This window comes from Platichthys flesus, chromosome 7, assembly GCF_949316205.1.
Source record: "Platichthys flesus chromosome 7, fPlaFle2.1, whole genome shotgun sequence".
Classification (NCBI taxonomy): domain Eukaryota; kingdom Metazoa; phylum Chordata; class Actinopteri; order Pleuronectiformes; family Pleuronectidae; genus Platichthys; species Platichthys flesus.
Genome location: NC_084951.1, coordinates 26,277,051 through 26,296,091, shown reverse-complemented (window position 1 = coordinate 26,296,091; position 19,041 = coordinate 26,277,051). Strand labels below are relative to the sequence as shown.

Here is a 19,041-nt window from a genome sequence, read left to right as displayed (position 1 = left end):
TCCGGCAGCAGCTGGTGTCTCACAAAGAAGGTCTGAATGTCCATGTGATGCATCAAGGAGACCAGAAGGTGACAATCAACAACAAACAATCACCAACAGAGAAACATGAGCTATTGACACGTTACACACGTGACCACAGACTGTGACCTTCACACGCTCCACTGTCAGGTCACATGTAGTCTGCTCTGAGGTCACTAGAGGATGCTGCTGCATCACTTCTTATTCCACCGAGCACCTAGTGACAATGTACAATGACAATGTCAGAATCAGAATTATTTTTATTGCCAAGTATGATTGCACATACAGGAAATTGCCTTGGTGTCGTTCATTGGTGCACTGAACATACAACAACGATATAAAAACAACATATACACATAAAACAACAATATAGAAACATGAATATAAGAGCAACAATATAAAAACAACATTAAACAACAATATGGAACAAAATGGAACAAAATATATACAGTACCAGAGTTATGGGCATGTGCGGTGCTAAGAGATTGGTGATAGTGCCACTAATATCAAGTATAAATTATATTTGTAAATTTATGATATACAAATTACCACTTTGTGCATAAATGTCACATATATGATAATACAAAGAACAAAAATGTGTTCAAACATTGCTATCATATTGTTTACACATATATGACCAATATGTGTTATAGATTCTTAACATTGAATACCTAAAGAAATACAATATATACTGTATGTTTTAGCTTTTTCTGATTTGTGGAAAAAACTGTGTGGATGAATAAGTTGATAAATTGATAAATAAAAACGATCGGTGACTTTATGTAAAGAGGATCAACCCCCGGTGGACAAAACTGTGAACTACACTAAAATAAGTCATGTTGTTTTCTGTTTTTTGTTAATTAAAATTTCTCTCCACTATTCATACAGTGTGTTTCCATGGTATCCAACAGTCACTAACAACGAAATAGATGTTGAGTGGACATCACAGTGGCAGCGCCCCCTGGTGGTTCTCTGTTATCTCTGCTCCATGCGTCACTGAATTTTCCAGAACGACGAGAAGTCAAGGGCAATTTGAAAAGAATGTTTTTAAAAGATACTGAAAATACAAGATGTTAAAGACCGTGAGCAACATGAAAATGTGATATTTGATACAGACATTTTATTTAAATTTGGTTGTTAAAGTGAAAAGATGAAAGGACTCTCATCTCACTCTGTTCCTGACCCTCAAACCCTTCGTCCTCTTTTCTGCAGCCCCACGTTCGTCTCTCCATTCTCTCCTCGCGTCCCGTTCATCACAGTCGACGGTTGTGAACGTTCAGTTTGTCTTTCAGCAGCGACTCGTTTTCTGTCCCGCTGCTGAATTACCATAGAAACTAATGAGGACGCCTCACAGGGGGACACTGAAGTCAACAGCTCTGCAGCTGCTGGAGTCGGCTCTGACACTCGGGTCTCCTTCACTCAGTCGTTCTGCCTTCATCGCTCAGGAGGGAAATTTGCTTTGTGGACATTTAAGTTAAAAACCGTGTTCAGACATTCAGCAGCTGTAATCGCACAACGCTCAAAGAAACACAAGTAAACGACAAAGAACAACAAAAGGTACAAAATATAAAGAAGTATCAGAAACACGAGAGTCTGCGTTATTAAAATGAGGAAACTCCTTCCCGCCCTGACATAGACAAATGTAAGTCCTCAACTGAACCCAACAGGGGGACAACCTGGTGATGCAATAGGGAGACAGGACAGTCTCATTGTGGTTCATCCTGACCAGGTCTACGTTGTCCTGGTCCTCTGCTCAGTTAGGACACTCTTATTGATTTGTGACGTTTGAAGGCCTCGAGTTTGACATGGTGTTCAGCACCATCTTGTTTTCTGCAACCAGACGTCACCATATTTGGAGGGGCAGGGGGTGGAGCCTGACTGAGAGCTCGAGGACACCCATTGGACAGTACTATCTGTTAATCAACCTGTGGTATCCACCCCCCAGCACATCCGGTGCTCTGTGGTCTGTTTGACTCTAATTGATCATAATCTACAAAATGAACATCAGATGTTTGAAAAAGACTTGAAACTAGTGACTGAGAAGTATGAAGTCACCCTCTATAGACTTCTATAGAAACTACCAGGGGAGTCGCCCCCTGCTGGTCAGAACTCAGAATACAGGTTTTAGCCACTTCGGTCTTTGGAGGCTGCTTATCGGTGAATAACTTGAGTTTAACGTCGTGAGAACATGACCAACGTGTTCAGCCTCAGACGAACACAATGAGACAACAGCAACATGGCGGAGCAGCAGGCCCGAGCGCCGGCAGCAGTTTTAATCCTTTTTTTTGGCAGCACACAAACGAGGCTACGTGACGGCTCTGAACAATCATCGTGACCCCTGCGGTGTGATTCTCATCGGACTCGGAGCAGCAGATCTGTGGTGAACTGTTATGTCTCTTTCTGTGGTGACTGGTGATAGCGCTCGCAGGTTCTCCACGCCGCCTGCGTCTCGATGGGCTCGTATCCTGCTGCTGCTCATCTGACAGCCGGAGAGAAGAAGACATGTAGATTCAGTTTATACGACCCCACTGAGAAACAGTGCTGATGGCATCACACACACACACACACACACACACACACACACACACACACAAACACACATGCACACATGCACACAAATACACGATAGTCAAGCCTGTGGCGTGCAGTCTAGAGGGGACCCATAACCTTGGATGAGGGGAATAGAAAGTGTTTGTGTGTGTGTGTTTGTGTGTGTGTGTCTGTGTGTGTGTGTGTGTGTGTGTGTGTGTGATAATGAGAGAGTGGGCGGGTGCAGAAAAGGAAGTGGCAGAGAAGGTAGAAAGTAAAGACAGAACGACAGAACAACAGCAACAGATGAGAGAAAGGGAGACGAAGACGAGGACAGAGGAGAAGACGAGGGAGTGAGGAAGAGGAGGAGATGAGAACTTGGTGAACTGGAGGATAACTGTGAATGAACAGGTAAACACTCATACTCACTCACACACACACTCACACACACTCACACATACACACTCACTCACACACACACACCGATGAGCGTGACCATAATTTCAATATTTACAATTTAATGTTTACAATCTTTTAATGTGTGTTTATTTATTCAGGACGGTGTGAAAGTACTTGTTCTTGTACTTAAGTATTTCACTTTGATGCCGACAGTTACGGTGTAATGTGATCATTTAAAATAATATAATATAAGATATTATATAAGATTAAACTATTTGACAACTATCAAAAATACTTCTACATGTTTTAAAGTGAAAATAACAAACTTTACTTAATTGGTTTTGTTTCCCCATTAATACTTGTTTAAAGATTTTTGTGGATACTTACTTTGTTGTTGCTGTTTTCACCAAAGTAAAATCCAAAATATATTTATTACCAAGTAGGTTTCAGACTTTTGATTTAGGGCCTAACAAACATATTAAGTAGAAAGTTCCGTTAGTATAAGAGGAATGATAAGAAACTAAAATAAAAGTAAAACATGTATAAAATATATGTACAATATCAGGATATTTGTGATAAATTACAGATCTGAGTTTTTCTTACACTATTACTCTACTAACAGGTGTCAATTTACTACTGGTCGCCTACACTCTAAAACTTCAAGCTACAGGAGAAATTCTGATTCTTTATATACAGTCAATAATCATCTACATATACAGTCACTGATTCTTTATATACGGTCACTGTCACAGGTGTCTATATCAAAACACATACAGACCAGGTTCATAGCGACTGATGCTAAGCTAACTCTATCAAATATCTAAAGTTTTAAAAGCAAAAAGTTCGGGTCATAGAAAGAAGAATGTTTCCGTTGTGAAGAAACGTCGTGAAGGTTTTTTAACGTAGATCTTTTCTGAGATGATCGTGATCACGTCGGTGTCTACGTCGGAACGAAGTCGTGTTTTCTATGTTTCTGTTCCGCGGCTCTACGATCTGACATGAATGATTCATGAGCAGCTGCTGTCGGTGTGCTAATCAACGCCTGGAGCATCTCTCCCCTTCTTTTATCATCCCTCCATCTTTTCCTCCACTATCTGACTCATTTTCTCTCTTTTCTTTCCCTCTCACCGAAACAGAACATGTTTATTCCTGCTGCTTCTCTCTCTCTTCCCCTCGTGTCCTGTCAATCTATCCTTCACTTTTACTTTCTCTCTCTCTCTCCCTCACTCTCTCTCTCTCTCTCTCCCTCACTCTCTCTCTGCTCACTTGTTTCTTCTTGCCCCTGGTTTGCCATTTATTTCATTTGAAGAGGTTGAGAACAGAGTACTCCTTCTTTGAGTTTCTCATTTGGTCGGTTAGTTGGTTAGTTAGTTAGTTAGTCAGTTACCTGCCCAGGTAGTCGGCTGGTTGGTTGGTTAATGAGTTAGTTAGGTGCCTGAGCCATGTCACTGACATGAGAAGCAGCAGAACAACAACACCTGGTAAGAACCATCAGAACATTCATCAACACTTTGTGACAAACATGTGGTTGTAACTTTATTCCTAAAAAAACAACTTCTGTAACTGTTCTTATTTGTCTAATCTGACCTGGAACATGTTATTAACTAGAACCACCGCCATTTGGTGATCTGCTTTTTCTCCAGTCTCACATGAGATGACAGTGACCTTTTGACCTTTGACCTGAGACCACTGAGTTCTGATCCGTTATTTTTCGAGTCCAAGTGAGTATTTGTCCTAAATCTGAATAAATTCCCTCAATGCCTTCTGGAGATATTGTGTTCATAAGAAGAGGTCGGGCGTCTGGGGAAAACACTGGATCCTGCCACTGGCTGTTGACACAAATATTTACATATTTATCATCATTAAAATAATTATTTTACATTTATTTAGTTATTTAGCTCCCCTAGAGGCTGTAATGTCCATTAAATGAGTGACATTTATAACATTGCACTCGGGGGGGGGGGGGGTAGGGGGGGTTGTTATTGATATCATGTTAAAAACAAATATATCGTGCAAATAAACATATGTTTTTGTTATGTTGTGCTTCGTGATGAGCGTTGTGAAAAACTGATATGAGTTTTAAATTGGTCAAAACTAAAGCAATCACAATTGATCTATTTATCTATTTGATGTGGTTCTGTTGAAGTGGAGCTGAAGATGAAAGTTTGTCCTGAGGGTGTGTGTGTGTGTGTGGGGGGGGGGGTTGTTAATATGTGAAGAGCTGTTCTTTCACCATCTGAATGTAAACGAAGGATCGTTGTGTCATCAGAGCCGTTGATGTTTCACAAGAAGATAGAGCAGGCTTCATCTCATTGTGTGCGTGCGTGTGTGTGTGTGTGTGTGTGTGTGTGTGTGTGTGTGTGTGTGTGTGTGGGACTTACTGATATGAGGAAACTCTCTTCCGATAGGGACACTGACACGTTTCAGATCCAAACTGATGCGGAAACACACCGAGTAGCACACACACAAACACACCCACACTTGTCATCTCACACATGTTGATTGAGGAGCTGTCTGAAGAAACACGGGGAGCCCGAACGTAGCGTTTTAATTTGTACAGAAGTTTGTTAATGACCCGACTTCCTGTTGTTGGATCACAGACGCTGTTGATGCCTTTGATGTTGTGACGTGATGTGAGAGTTTGTGTCTTTTTGTTTCAGAGTTTTTAAAGCAACACATTTTGAAACTAAGCGGCGTCACTGAGTCGTGATCGTTGCTCTTCACAGTTTCCTCCGTCTCTTTTAGTTTCTCTGTTAAGTTTCTGTTTTTGTGGCGACAGCAGTTCTTTTGTGTCGATGTGTAAAATGTACGTTTCCTGTTGTTGACGGAAAAAGTTTAAAACATGTTTCTGTGTCTGACTTCGACAGGTCGGTGATGTGAGCGACACCTGAGACCAAAACACACAAACACGTGTGAGTATGTCGGCAGTTCGCGGAGCCTCCCCTCCCCCCGGGGAGCCAACCAGCCCACCGCCTATGACCACACCCCCACGCAAAGCCTCGGTCCGCCTGCAAGAGAGGTGGGTGTCAACCACACGTCCACAAACATGACATTATTTAAAGTATCGTAACATTTTGAATCTTTTCATCTTCTCAAAATGTGTCGACATCTTCAAATGTACTAATTACAAAATCGTTACATATCGAATTTACTAAATTTCATAATTTCTATAAATCTCCTCTTTTTAAAACCTTTTCGAATCTGAATTTGTCTTTGTGTTTTGTAGGCGGGGCTCCAATCTGTCGCTGCTACTAAATGTAAGCACGCTGGGGGAGGAGCCTGTGTGCTCTGTCTCCACCCCAAAGGAGGTGTGGCTTCAGCTGCTCCACACCTCCTCCCGACCCCTCACACACGCCCTCCTGCAGCAAGCGGCCGCTGACACGAGCGCCCTGAACGTGGAGTACCAGGTAACCATCGAGTGAAACCCACCGAGTTTCTCAATTTTCAAAAGTTCACGTCACCTCTGCGTCTGAGCCGAGGTGCGTTTGATTTAACGTCCTGCTCGTCCCTGTCTCCTCCACAGAAGATCCCACCGAACTTTGTGAGCACTGCGGAGCTCGACGTTCCAGGACACACGATGAAAGACAGATACAAGACCATCCTCCCCAGTCAGTGTCCCTCCCGTCCCCCCGTCCTCAGCAGAGACACAGTCAAATCAGTTTTCACTCGTTTATCAATGTCGTTTGTTTGTTGTTCCTCAGATCCTGAGAGTCGGGTGATTCTGAGGAGCTCAGAGGACGAGGCGGGACCAGACCGCTACATCAACGCCAACTACATCAGGGTCAGAGTCCAACCATGTTTCATATTGAGTCAAGCTGCCCTGCAGAAACACTGAGAGCTGGTGTAGGTGATAAAAACAAACGCCTCCAAAATGCGGACATGTAGGAGGAAATTTATATTATCATTTTTTAGCATCTGCTTTAGACCACCAACTGAGATCCACCCGAGCCCTCAGACACTGAAGTCTTCTGACAGGAAGGACCTGAGCTCTGTGTCATCTGTGTAGTAGCGATAAGAAAAACCACCAGACCACTGGAGGTTATAGAGAAGATAAGGGGATCGAGTACAGAACCCTGTGGGATCCCGTGAGGTGGAGAAGAAGATTCCTGCAGATCCACAGTTTGGATCTGAAGACTCAGATGATGACAGATTTTAAGGTTCTCACAATATTTGTGGAAGTGGCGGTGAAAAAGAAAACAAGCAGTTTGAACGTGTCACTCAGCGTGGGCGTCAGTCTTCCTGTTTTGGTGTCTTTGTGTGTTTGTGTGTGTATATGTGTGTGTGTATATGTGTGTAGTTGTGTGTTGGACAGCCAAACAGACAGAAACTGAGTCATGAGCCATCGGTTTTATCAGCGTAGGAGTCGACACTGACAACCAGGAAAACCACAGGAAGTAAGGGAGGAAGTGACACATCCTGAACTCACCCCCGCTTCACCCGCCCACGCACCCCTCACACTTTGCAGCCTCAGCTGTGTGTGTTTTTGTTGCAGCGTAATGACACACACAGATTGTTTCACACATTCAAAGGCTACAAACACACATGACATTTGTTAACACGTATAAAATCATTCATGTAGATTAGTTGTTGTTGTCATTGCGTCTGAATTGTGGACTTCCTGTCACATGGGCTCAAAGAAGCCGTACGGTTTCAGACGATGGAGTTCTGTGTTTTAGTCAATAACTGTTTTATTAATGCAAATAAATTGCTTATCGATCCATTTCCCGATGCTCTTATTAAAACCTCTGTGACCACACAGTTTCCATATGTTGAGGTCTTTGATGTCTCACCTCTGTCTCCGTGCTGCAGGGTTACAACGGAGCCCCGAGGACCTACATCGCCACCCAGGGGCCGATGGTGCACACGGTGGGGGACTTCTGGGACATGGTGTGGCAGGAGAGGAGCAGCATCATCGTCATGATTACCAGACTCAAGGAGAACAACGAGGTGAGGAGATGGAACTCCTCCGTCCTCCTAAAACTTTTGTCCATCAGTGGTTTTGTCCTTAAACATGCGTCTGTGCATTTGAGACAGAAATGTGAGCTGTACTGGCCTCAGCCGAGGGACACGACGAAGACGAGGGCGAAGAGGGAGGATGAAGATGAGGAGGAGCAGAGGGAAGAGGAGGACGAGGATGGAAAGACGAGTCGATTCGGCAGATTCGTCCTCAGAGTGACAGACAGCCAAGAGAAGGATGGGTTCACAATCACCGACATGGAGATCCAGGTACACCACAAACACCAGAAGTCTCCTCCCTCCACAAACACCTCAAATCGTCTGTTTCACATTCAGTCACAGAAACAAGTACGAGGAAGAATCTCCAGCCCCAGAGCTTAAAGTCCACATCCACGAAATGTTATTTACCACCACAAGGGGGCGTCTCAATGAAAACTACAACTACAGACAGTCTGTTGATGTGGTGAAGCAGCGTGGGAGGATGGGAGTTGTAGTCTTCTCTTGGTTAGGATTCATTCAGTGTTGATGGTTCAGGAGGATTTTATCAGGATCTGATTTCAGTGTTTCTCTGACTTGTCTCTGATTGGCTGAGAGTCGAGCTGCTGCTAACCCTGACGTGTGTGTGTGTGTGTGTGTGCGTGTGTGTGTTTGTACAGTTATGTTCGGAGAGCCGTCCTGTCAGACACTACTGGTTCACCTCTTGGCCCGACCACCACATCCCACAATGCACCGCTCCTGTGCTGGGGCTGGTGGAGGAGGTGGAGTCGTACAGCAGATCCCTCCTAGCGTCCAGCTCCCAGCCAATCACAGACTCCGTCCCCGGCCCTGGACCAATCATCGTCCACTGCAGGTTGGTTCCCGTGTTGTACATTCAGGAGAAAACACAAACGATCTCTGCTGCAGAGCCGGGCTCAGATGCCGGCAGAGTGGAGCTGGGGCCGGTTCTAGAGGAACAGCTAAAGTTCTGTTTGAGGGTAGAACCTACATGCTTTCAGATGATGGAGAATATTCAGGCCTGCAGTCGACCATGGGCTGTTGAACGAGGGTTAACAGTCATCCATTAACTTGAATTGGTTTATGTCCTGAAGATATGATCTGTATTTTTCTTTGAAATGGGTCAAAATTCTACTTTTGGAAAACAAACCTCTCTTCCTCTTCCTATTCCTCTTCCTCTTCCTCTTCCTCTTCCTCTTCCTCTCCTCCTCTCAGTGCAGGTATCGGCAGGACGGGTTGTTTCATAGCGAGCAGCATCAGTTGTCAGCAGCTCAGAGAATCTGGTCAGGTTGACGTCCTGGAGACGGTTTGTCAGCTTCGACTCGACAGGTTGGTTAAAGAGAATGATCTCTAGTTCTCTGTCATCATGGTTCTCGAACTGTTAGTTAACATGTCTGACCTGCAGGGGGGGGATGATCCAAACCACAGAGCAGTACCAGTTCCTGTACTACACTCTGGCCCAGTACAGCTCCAAGCTGCAGCCCGACCAGGTACCAGACCAACACACACTGAGATCCTTCTGGTGACCTGACAACTCGTCAAACAGTTACTGTCCTCAGAAAAGATGAATATCTGACTTATTCTGATCTGATCTCAAACTAAACGTCTCTAACTTTCCGAGTTTCCTCGTCTGACTGTGACTCTCAGCTCCGTTGGTTTCTAACAGGGACAGTTAATAAAGATGGACGACTCGTCTCCACTTCCTACTACTCTGAAATGAAGCCAAAATATCTCAGATACGAACGCTGCCCTCTTTCACCGATGATGTCAGGGAATTTGTGACTTCTACACCTTTTTTAAAACATATTTTTCTCTTCAGGAGCAGAATCAGAACCAGCAGAACCCAGAGGAGGACATCAGCATACAGCTACACAACCTCCATCTGGACAACACACAAAACCAGAGGGACTGATGCCACACAGAACCCCTGCGCTCCTGATGGAACCCAGGAGACCTCGGAACCCAACTCGTGGAAACAAGACACAAGCACCAGCAGCAGAATCCAAAGACCGGAGGCCGTTAAGGATCGAGAGTTAAAGAACCAGCAGAATCACAGGAAACAAACAGGAACTGAGACTGGACATCAGGAGAACCCGAAGAACTCCTTCAGAACCGGGATCGTCAGAACTGAACCGAGAAGCTGGAACTTAAGGAACCAAGTCGGAAAAAAAAAAAAGTCCTTTACAGTGTTTATATGAAATCAAATAAATATAAATGTATGATCTTTGACTCAGTGAAAGTGTTTTTCGAAAACTGTATCTAAACACGATCAGTGATGAGTACCTTGTGTCCCCAGCAGGGGGCGTTGTCTCAGACACACGAGAGTTTTTATCTCCTCTTGTTTCTCCTCTCTTCTTCTTCATATATCAGCCCCACCCAAACAGGAAGTTGAGCTGTCACTTTCCACCAAACCCCAACACACGACCGATAACAAAGGAACTGTAGAATAAACAAAACCTTTATATTACACATCAGGATTCTTGTTCATTTCACTTCACATGTTGTCCACGTGGAACCTTTATTTGACGACATATTTAAAACAACCGGTGTAAAATGGACATGTATTTTGAAGGGCTGCACCGGATGTGTTGCGAGTGGTTTCCGCTGTTGACGGCTCTGTGGTAAAAGGCGTCGCTAGTAAACACCTCCGAAAACTCACAGCGGACATTAAACCTGCAAACACCGAGGTATCGAACCTCCTCCGCGGCTCGTACCCACACAGACGCTGCTGCCCGGTTTCCCGGCCCCGTCCGCGGGTGTGTCAGTGACGGTCAACGTCTCGAAGGACTGCCGGGGCGTTAGCCAGCTAGCTCGCTAGCACCTCCACCTAGCCGTAGCAGCAGCAGCTAGCATTAGCATTAGCGCCAGGCGTCAAGATGATCGCGCTCATCAACAAACTGCTGGACTGGTTCAAGGCGCTGTTCTGGAAGGAGGAGATGGAGCTGACCCTGGTGGGGCTGCAGTACTCCGGCAAGACCACCTTCGTCAACGTGATAGCGGTGAGTCCGATGCTGGTGCCGCCGCTAACAGACCTGCTAGCGCCGGACACTTCTCCAGTTAGCATCTCGCTCCATCTATTGTTACCCCGCGGAGGTGAGGTCAGCTCCCGGCTCCTCGGGACGACCCACCGGTCACTGTGAGGTTCATACACGTGGGACGTGGTTCTCAGTTTATTAAAGCGTGGCGGAGTTTCTGTCTGTCTACAGACGATCAGCTGTTAGTGTGTCCGTCACTCAGCCCAGCTGTTCGCACATCTGCACCGGCCGAGTGCTCGAACCTCCACCCGAAGGTCCAGGGGTTCGTTTAAAAATCAAAAAGCGGATTTGAGACTCGGTCTGTCATCTGATCCGCGTGCAAGTTAGGAGGAGTGGTCCCGAGTCAGAGGGTCGACCCCCCCCCCCCCCCCTGCTGCGGCTGTCACAGTGACCTTTCCTCCCTGTCACCCCCCCCCCCCCACACACACACACATCAGCTTCCTCAGCTGCTGTAATTTATCGATGACATCTTCATCTATTGAGATTTATATACAAGATTCTGTATGAATGTGTTTAATGATGTAATATGAGCGGTCAGGTTCTTAATAACAATAATAATAATATTATAATAAACTTGATTTCCGGGCACAGTGACCAGGTGCTTTACCAGTTAACAATAAAAAAGACTGAAGGCAAACAATAGAAAATAAATTATTAATTTTAAAATCACATAGTAGTTGAGCACAAATACAAAATAAAGAATGTTACTGATGAGAAAATACGACAAACAAGATAATGTAAAACATTAGTAGATGATCAGTGAATAGTTCAGTAGGAGAAAGACACGTTCAAGAGCATGTCTTTTGAGGACAGATTTAGAATAGAAGGAGTTTTCCAGACGGATCTCCTCAGGGAGATTGTTCCGAGCAGTGGGAACAGAAAAGGCCCAGTTACCTCTGGTCCTCTGGTCCTCTGGACTGTGGAGCAGGACCTTCACTGAGGACCTCAGGTTATAACCAACCTCATACGGTGTCAAAAGGTCTGAAGTGTACTTGGGTGCAGGTCCAGAATGGGCCTTTTAAAGTCAGCAATAAATCTAAAGATCAATACTAAAATCTACTGGAAGCCAATGAGGAGAAGCTAGAACCAGCATAATTCGTTGAGTGAGAAGTCTGGCTGCTTCTTACTGTCGTTAGAGAACCATTAAAAATAATAACGGGTCAAACTGGTGCCGCAAAATTAAAAGGAGCGTGAATTCGGTCTAATGTAAAACCTGTGTGTGTCTTTTAATTTACATTTATTTTACATTTCGCCTTCATATAAGTTTGAATCAGTTGTTTATATATTTTCTGATACTGTCTAATGTAACTGTGTCGTACAGCATCATAATCAGTTGTGGTGTGTATTCATTAGTAACTTGTGTTTTTTTTGTGTTTCAGTCGGGGCAGTTTAGTGAAGACATGATTCCTACAGTTGGATTCAACATGAGGAAGATCACTAAAGGCAACGTCACCATCAAGGTTGGTAGTTTAATTCCCTGCTTCGGTTCTTCTACCTCTCTGTGCACATTCATGATGAATGTATTGACTGTGTGGGTGTAGACCACTTGCTTTGTGTGTGTGTGTGTGTCTGTATGATCGTACAGTAATTATTTATTATGACTGATAAAGTACCATTACAGTATAATGACCTTTTGTCACAGATCTCATCATCGTACGTCATGTCCCGCCTCCTGCTGCTCTACAGGCTCCGCCCCTCGCATGAATGTTCCCCCCACGTGTTCCTGTTGTGAACGAGTCGGACCCGACAACCTGCTGCTTCACATGTGAAAGACAAACTCCAGAAAAATGTCATGAAACGATTTTCATGTCTGAAAACAGCTTTTGACATTTCAACATGGAAATCGTATCGATCAAAAGAGCTGTTTTCAGACACAAGTTTTCCTTCACTCATGCACAGCAGGAGGTTCTCTCAACAACAGGAACAAATCCTCCTCATTATTCAGGCGAGAGGTGGAGCAGCCGGCTGCAGCGGACAGAGACAGGAAGTGACTATTAACTCCGCTGTGGAGATCATGTGATTTTCTTGACAACAAGCTCTTATCACCACAGACACTCTTGACATCTTTGTCAGTGTCTTCTACGTGTGTGTCCCCCTTATTCACCAGGAGATATTTGTTGTCTTAGCTCAAATGAATGTGGTGTTTAACCCTTGAACGTTTTCCTCAAGTGTCTGTTTTTCTTTATATCTTTATATCTTTTATTAGTGAATTTACCCATGACCCTTTCTAACTGACCTTCTCTGTCTGTGTGTGTGTCTGTAGTTGTGGGATATCGGCGGTCAGCCTCGCTTCAGGAGCATGTGGGAGCGTTACTGCCGAGGAGTCAGCGCCATCGTGTAAGTCCTGGTTTCTTAACCTGTGGTTGCTCGCACTTTACCCGGCCGCTTGGATGTTACTGCCCAAGAGAGATGTTAGCAGAACGAGAGAGATAGAGAGAGAGAGAGAGATGGAGGAAATTCAAGTCTGACTCATCCTTCTGTTCTGTTTCTCAGCTAATTATGAGAAGTTAATCTAATATTTAAAAACGGTTGCTGACGAGAGTTTAGTCAAATCAAAGTAAAGATGCTGGGGAAGTGAAAACGCCCTGAGTTGAACGTGTCCTCCGGTCTTGTGTTGTGTTGTGTTGACCCAGTTGTGTTGTTGAGACGTGGGCTGGAAAGCTTCAGGGCAAACGGGTCCGATTCACGCAGCAGAGCAGCAACTCGTTCTTCAATGAAAGTTTGGATGAAGTGAAAGTGATGCTGAGGGTTTGTGCCACATTTCACTTGAAGTTCAGTTTAGGACAAACCAGGATCCAGGAGATTTGTAAACTTAAAAGAAATCTGTTTAACAAACGGGGAAACAGTGAGGTTGAAGTTTTGGTTGTAAAAGTTGATCGAGACACTTTGAGTGAAATAACAGATGTTAAATGATTTATTTATTTTTTCCGCTGGTTTTTAGTTACATGGTCGACGCAGCAGATCCAGAGAAAATCGAAGCCTCCAAGAACGAACTCCACAACCTGCTGGACAAACCGCAGCTGCAGGGAATCCCTGTAAGAACCAGAACCGACTCGGACCAGAACAGACTCGGACCAGAACAGACTCGGACCAGAACAACCCAAACCAAGTCAAACATATGCCCTGACTGGAATAACCTGCCCAGAACCTACGAGCCAGACTGATCCGACCCAAACTGACAGAACTCGACTGACCAGCGAGTTCCAGTGTTTTTATCTGATGTGTTCTCTGTGTGTGTGTCTGCAGGTTCTGGTTCTGGGGAATAAGAGAGACCTACCAGGAGCTCTGGATGAGAAGGAGCTCATAGAGAGGATGTATGTCCACTCATGATATTTTATTTTATTCATGTGATTGTTCCATAGTTTTATTTGATCCGGTTAGTTTTGTTTTTCACATTATAATTTAGGAACTAAAGAATTGTTTCTGACATTCGTACATTCTGTTGTTTATCTGATCAGGAACCTGTCGGCCATCCAGGACAGAGAGATCTGCTGCTACTCCATCTCCTGCAAGGAAAAGGACAACATCGGTATGACACACACACCTACAAACACAAACTCCTACACAGACACACACACACACACACCTACACACACATACTCCTACACTCCTACACACACACAGACACACACACACACTGATGTTTCCACTTTTATACCCTCAGTGACATGATGAATTCTATTTTCTTTGTCCACACTGATACGTTTTGGTTTTAAATCATCTCTGTGGCTTTGCTTACACCCGACATCCACACTTCACGATGTCATGCGTTCCCGTCTCGTGGGTCCAGTTGTTAGTGTCACTCTGTTGTTCACTCATCACTTCCTGCTGGTAAATTATTGCAGGTGAAACTACACAATTTCCTCCTGCTTCACACTAGGCAGGAGGCTTTTATTGTGAAGGGGATGCAGAAGTTTCTTTGTTCAATAAATGTTTTGTTGTTGTTCATTTAACATGGACGATGATGCAGATATAATAAAACACAACAGTACAAAACTTCAAGAGAGGATCAGAAAAACAAATGGATACTTTAGGCTGTTTTTTTACGACTGATTTGAAGAATTAAGTCGTATTAATTAATAAAATAATAAAGGAGACACACACACACACTCTCTCACACACTCTGCTGACGTCCCCTCTCTCTCTCTCTCTCTCTCTCTCTCTCTCTCTGCAGACATCACCCTTCAGTGGTTGATCCAACACTCCCGGACTAAGAGGAGTTCCTGAGAACAGAGACACGCCCCCTACCAAACAGGCCACACCCATACATCCTGACAAACCCTCTCTCTGATCCCCCCCACCCCCACCCATTTCACCCCACTGCTCTTCAACAACATCTGTACTCCCTCTCCCCACACTATCACCCTCCACCCACCCACCCCACCCCCCTGCCCTCCAACTCTGGATGCATTGATACCTCTGGGTACTGGTTTCTCCGCAGCTGGATCGAACCCTCCCACGGTTCCCAGTTAATATCTTTTCCGGGTGATTTCTCACCGTGAATTAAACGAAAACCAGTTTTTGTTCATGTGGTAGTTGAAGAAAAACAATTTCTTCAATTCTCCTGACAACCTCACGGAATCGTCTTATTCTGTTTGACTGTGTGATGATTTTAAATATAAACCTCACTTTTCACATCTTAATATATATATTTTTTTTTTGGCCAATTTCTATGATTGTCTCATCTGAAGAAATCCTCCTTCAGCTCAGGGTTGATGGCAGCAGGATTGTTTCTGCAGAAAGACGTGAACACACAAATGGATTCAAACATTCGAATCTGCGGCAGCGGAAAAATGAGTTGCTCCACGTGGATCAAACACTGAGGCTCCATTATTATCATGGTAATAACAGTATTAACAATAATTAGGTCAAAGTGAGTCTGTGAATGTTGCGTGGACGGGCGGGTGTGGTTTTAGTGTCTGAGGAAGAGGACGAGTTCCCAGCAGGAGCCCGATGAAGGGAGGTCCTCTCGGTTTTAACAGTGACGTGGTATCAGTGCATCTTCACAGATCCACACAACAACCTCCATCATGTTTCCTTTCTTTATTTAATCAAACCGTCGGCCATTTTGACTGTTGATCTTCACCGTAACTGCCAAAAACTACAAACTGATAAAATTCGTTTTTTGCTTTTTCTTTTCCAAAGGCCATAAAATAACACTTTGTTGTCTGGAGCCTGTTGTGTGGATCTGATCATTTCCTAATCCTATTACCTGCCATCATCATTTCCTCTCCGCCCTCTTTCCCCTCCCCTATTGATTTTCATCCCTCCCTCTCTTTTCCCTCTCTACCTCCACAGCATCTCTCCATCCATTATTTCACCTTTATATAATCCTTAGAAGCTCCTCTTCCTCCCTCGTCTGTTGTAAACTGCTTGTCCTCCTCTGTACTCCCTCTATCTTTCCCTCCTTCCTTTTCTTATTTTTGGATGTTTCCCTCTTCCTCTCTTTCCTCGTCGCCCGGCCCCTCGCTATCTTTCTCTCTCTCTCTCTCTCTCTCCTGCTGAGCGAGGGATTAAAACCTTTTTATTGCACTGTTGATTTTGGTTTTGTAAGATATTAATAATGAGAATAATGTTAATAATCTTCTTATTGTGATATAAGCTGGTTTGTCCAGATCTAATGAAGTGGTACTTAAACTGGAGAAGGAGATTGTTATTGTTTCTGTTCATATCTCTGTAATAAGCTTTTTATTTCTTATATGTTTTATATGGTTGTTTTTTATTGTTTGTTGAGTTTTCTCTGGACGCTCAGCCGGAGTTCAGTGTTTCTGCTCTGAGACGTCTGCTGATTGGACCAGGGGTGTCACGTGATCAGGCTGCAATGTTCACACCCTGGCTTTAAATGGAGAATTGTAATAAGACTCATTAAAAGCCACATATTACATTTTTTATTTTAAAATCAAATTACTTCAATGTTTTCATCCATCGATTTTTCTGTGACTATTAGTTCAAAACATGACAAAAAGATTCAGACATAAGAATTCTGTGGGAATGATTCCATATTTATATTGTTAGCCATAGACCTGCTAATGTTAGCATTAGTGATAAACCAGATATGATAGATTTATGATTCCAAAGTTTGTTCTGCATCGATGCAACACAAGGAAAACTTGGTAAAACATATTTATTTATGACGTCTATTGAATCATTTGGGAGAAACAACAAATATTCAGGCATTCAAACCTTCAGTAAAACCATTAAGTTACAAGTTAGTGTTTAAACACACAACACTGACAAATAAACAATTAAAGATTTTATTCTCTGGTTCCTGATTCAGAAGTTGGGACTCGAACCTGAGCACGTAGCTTTGTCCAAAGATCCTCCTCAGCAGTTTGGCCACGCCCTCATGGTTTGTTTCAGCTGGAACATTATTGGTCGTATCACGTCCCGACACATCCTGGTCCGCAGCCAATCAGACGTCAGAACAGGCAGGAGCGTGACCTGTCTGTTTCTCTGTGCCGTGGTCATTTTGGTGGCGAGTGGTCGAGCGGTCGAGCGGTCAGCCGTGCACGTGGGAGATTCCTTCTGCTCGAACTCTTTTCACTGTCGGGCCAAACGAGGCCTGCTCTGCTGTCAGGAGACTTCCTGTGAAACATCAGATTCAAACCGTTTGTCTTTGCAGATTTTATTCAGGAAGCAAAAGCTGTGACAAAAATATTTAGTCATCAATTAAACTTAAACTCAAACCTTCTGCAGACCCACTCTCTTTTGTCTAATTAATTGCTTCACATTTTAAACAGACTTGTGACTGGACTGATGCACAGAGAGATAAATCAGCTTGGTTTGTTTATGATGTTATATTGAGGCAAGAAAATTGAAACACCTCCCATCAGTGTGAGAACGAACTAACAACAGGAAGTCCCACTCTCAGATACTTGAGGTCTAACTTACTGCAAGTCTCTTCTAACCTCTTATTGGGGTCGAGTCCCTGTGGTTTTCCTTGTAAAGTGATTTTCACAACAGCTTTGGCCCGACAGTGTAAAGCTGCTTGTTTCTTAATAACTACCCAGAGCTGACCTGGGGGAGCCGTGTGAACCGGGGCCCCAGCGGGTGTCGCTCTTTATCAGACCAGTGATCATCTTTAATAAAATCCCATTGAGTCGTTTCACTCTGAGGATTTAACTCTGGATCCTGTTCAGCCTCTTCACATCTGTTCTCCAGCTGCTCCAGATGTCAGCTGGTGTTTCCTGAAGCAGCCACGAGTCGTCTGACTCCACTCGGGCCACGGGAGGTTTGTTGATCTGTTGATCAGCACAGTGATCTGTTGTTGTTGATGCCGTCAGGCGGATCAGATCGCCAAGAGGATTTCAAAGGTCCAGTTTGCTGTAGTTTGAATCCAGCGGTTTGAAACGGGAATGAAGCAATTTAGTGACTGAGACCTCAAATATTCAGTATATGACAAAAAACATGAGGTGTATTGATCCTGCAAGTGGTGGCACAGTGGTGCAGTGGTTAGCATCACTGCAAGGAGGTTCTCCGCTGGAATCCCAGTATCACTGGGACGATCTGAGTGGGTTTCCTTCAGGTACTCTGGTGCCCCCCCACATTGCATATTGGGGTCATGTTAACTGTCTGTATGTTTGAGTATAGACAAGCTGGCGATGTGTCCAGGGTGAAACCAGTCGCTCAGCCAATGTCAACTGGGACAGACTCCAGTTGGACCAGCGAGACCAAACCTGTCTGAGACAGAATATAAGAGGCAGGAGGCGACGATTCGTACACGTTCATGTTTACTTCGGATGTTTGCCCAGTGGAATCAGACAGACCGATTAAACCAGTTTAAAGAAGTCTGTTGTTTGTTGGGTTTCGGATTCATCATCCCAAGCCTGTGAACCTTGAAATCCTTGGCTTCTGATTGGCTCTGAGCTCTTATGTTTGCATGCGGAGGGCAGAGATTGTATATCTGTAGGGACGTGACGAAGTTAAAAGTTATTTTGGTGCGACTTTATGGTGAAATGGCCTTAATCCAGTGAGTGTTGACCTATAGAGACGTAAAGAACACAACACGAAATGTCCTTAAAACAGTGCAATAAAACAGAAGTATTGATATTGTGCTTTAAACAGTTTCTACATGTTTCTGAGTACATGATGTCAGAGGAGGATCCGTGTG

At 44.2% G+C, this 19,041-nt stretch overlaps 2 protein-coding genes across 6 annotated transcripts; both read left to right on the top strand.

Annotated features, from left to right (window-relative positions):
- The first annotated feature begins 2,829 nt into the window (after window positions 1–2,829).
- LOC133956147 (tyrosine-protein phosphatase non-receptor type 7-like) lies at window positions 2,830–10,118 on the top strand. Of its 5 annotated transcripts, none has more exons than XR_009921098.1 (12): window positions 2,830–2,958; window positions 4,590–4,667; window positions 5,814–5,965; window positions 6,173–6,353; window positions 6,470–6,554; window positions 6,648–6,727; window positions 7,756–7,893; window positions 7,981–8,172; window positions 8,559–8,752; window positions 9,117–9,225; window positions 9,302–9,386; window positions 9,716–9,770. XR_009921098.1 is itself a non-coding variant. In XM_062391011.1 (12 exons), exons 3-12 carry the CDS (start codon window positions 5,865–5,867, stop codon window positions 9,806–9,808), a joined length of 1,263 nt encoding a protein of 420 aa, XP_062246995.1. In that variant the 5' UTR covers window positions 2,830–2,958; window positions 4,590–4,667; window positions 5,814–5,864; the 3' UTR covers window positions 9,809–10,118. The 5 variants fall into 5 exon arrangements, 4 of the variants coding, with proteins under 4 accessions (XP_062246995.1, XP_062246999.1, XP_062246996.1 ...); XM_062391011.1 differs by having other exon boundaries at window positions 9,112–9,225; window positions 9,716–10,118; XM_062391012.1 differs by lacking the exon at window positions 2,830–2,958 and adding an exon at window positions 4,286–4,427 and having other exon boundaries at window positions 9,112–9,225; window positions 9,716–10,118.
- A 360-nt stretch (window positions 10,119–10,478) lies between these two features.
- Window positions 10,479–17,622, top strand: LOC133956174 (ADP-ribosylation factor-like protein 8A). Its single transcript, XM_062391042.1, has 7 exons — window positions 10,479–10,895; window positions 12,311–12,391; window positions 13,195–13,268; window positions 13,873–13,966; window positions 14,178–14,245; window positions 14,390–14,460; window positions 15,106–17,622. Exons 1-7 carry the CDS (start codon window positions 10,773–10,775, stop codon window positions 15,156–15,158), a joined length of 564 nt encoding a protein of 187 aa, XP_062247026.1. The 5' UTR covers window positions 10,479–10,772; the 3' UTR covers window positions 15,159–17,622.
- The last annotated feature ends 1,419 nt before the right edge of the window (window positions 17,623–19,041 follow it).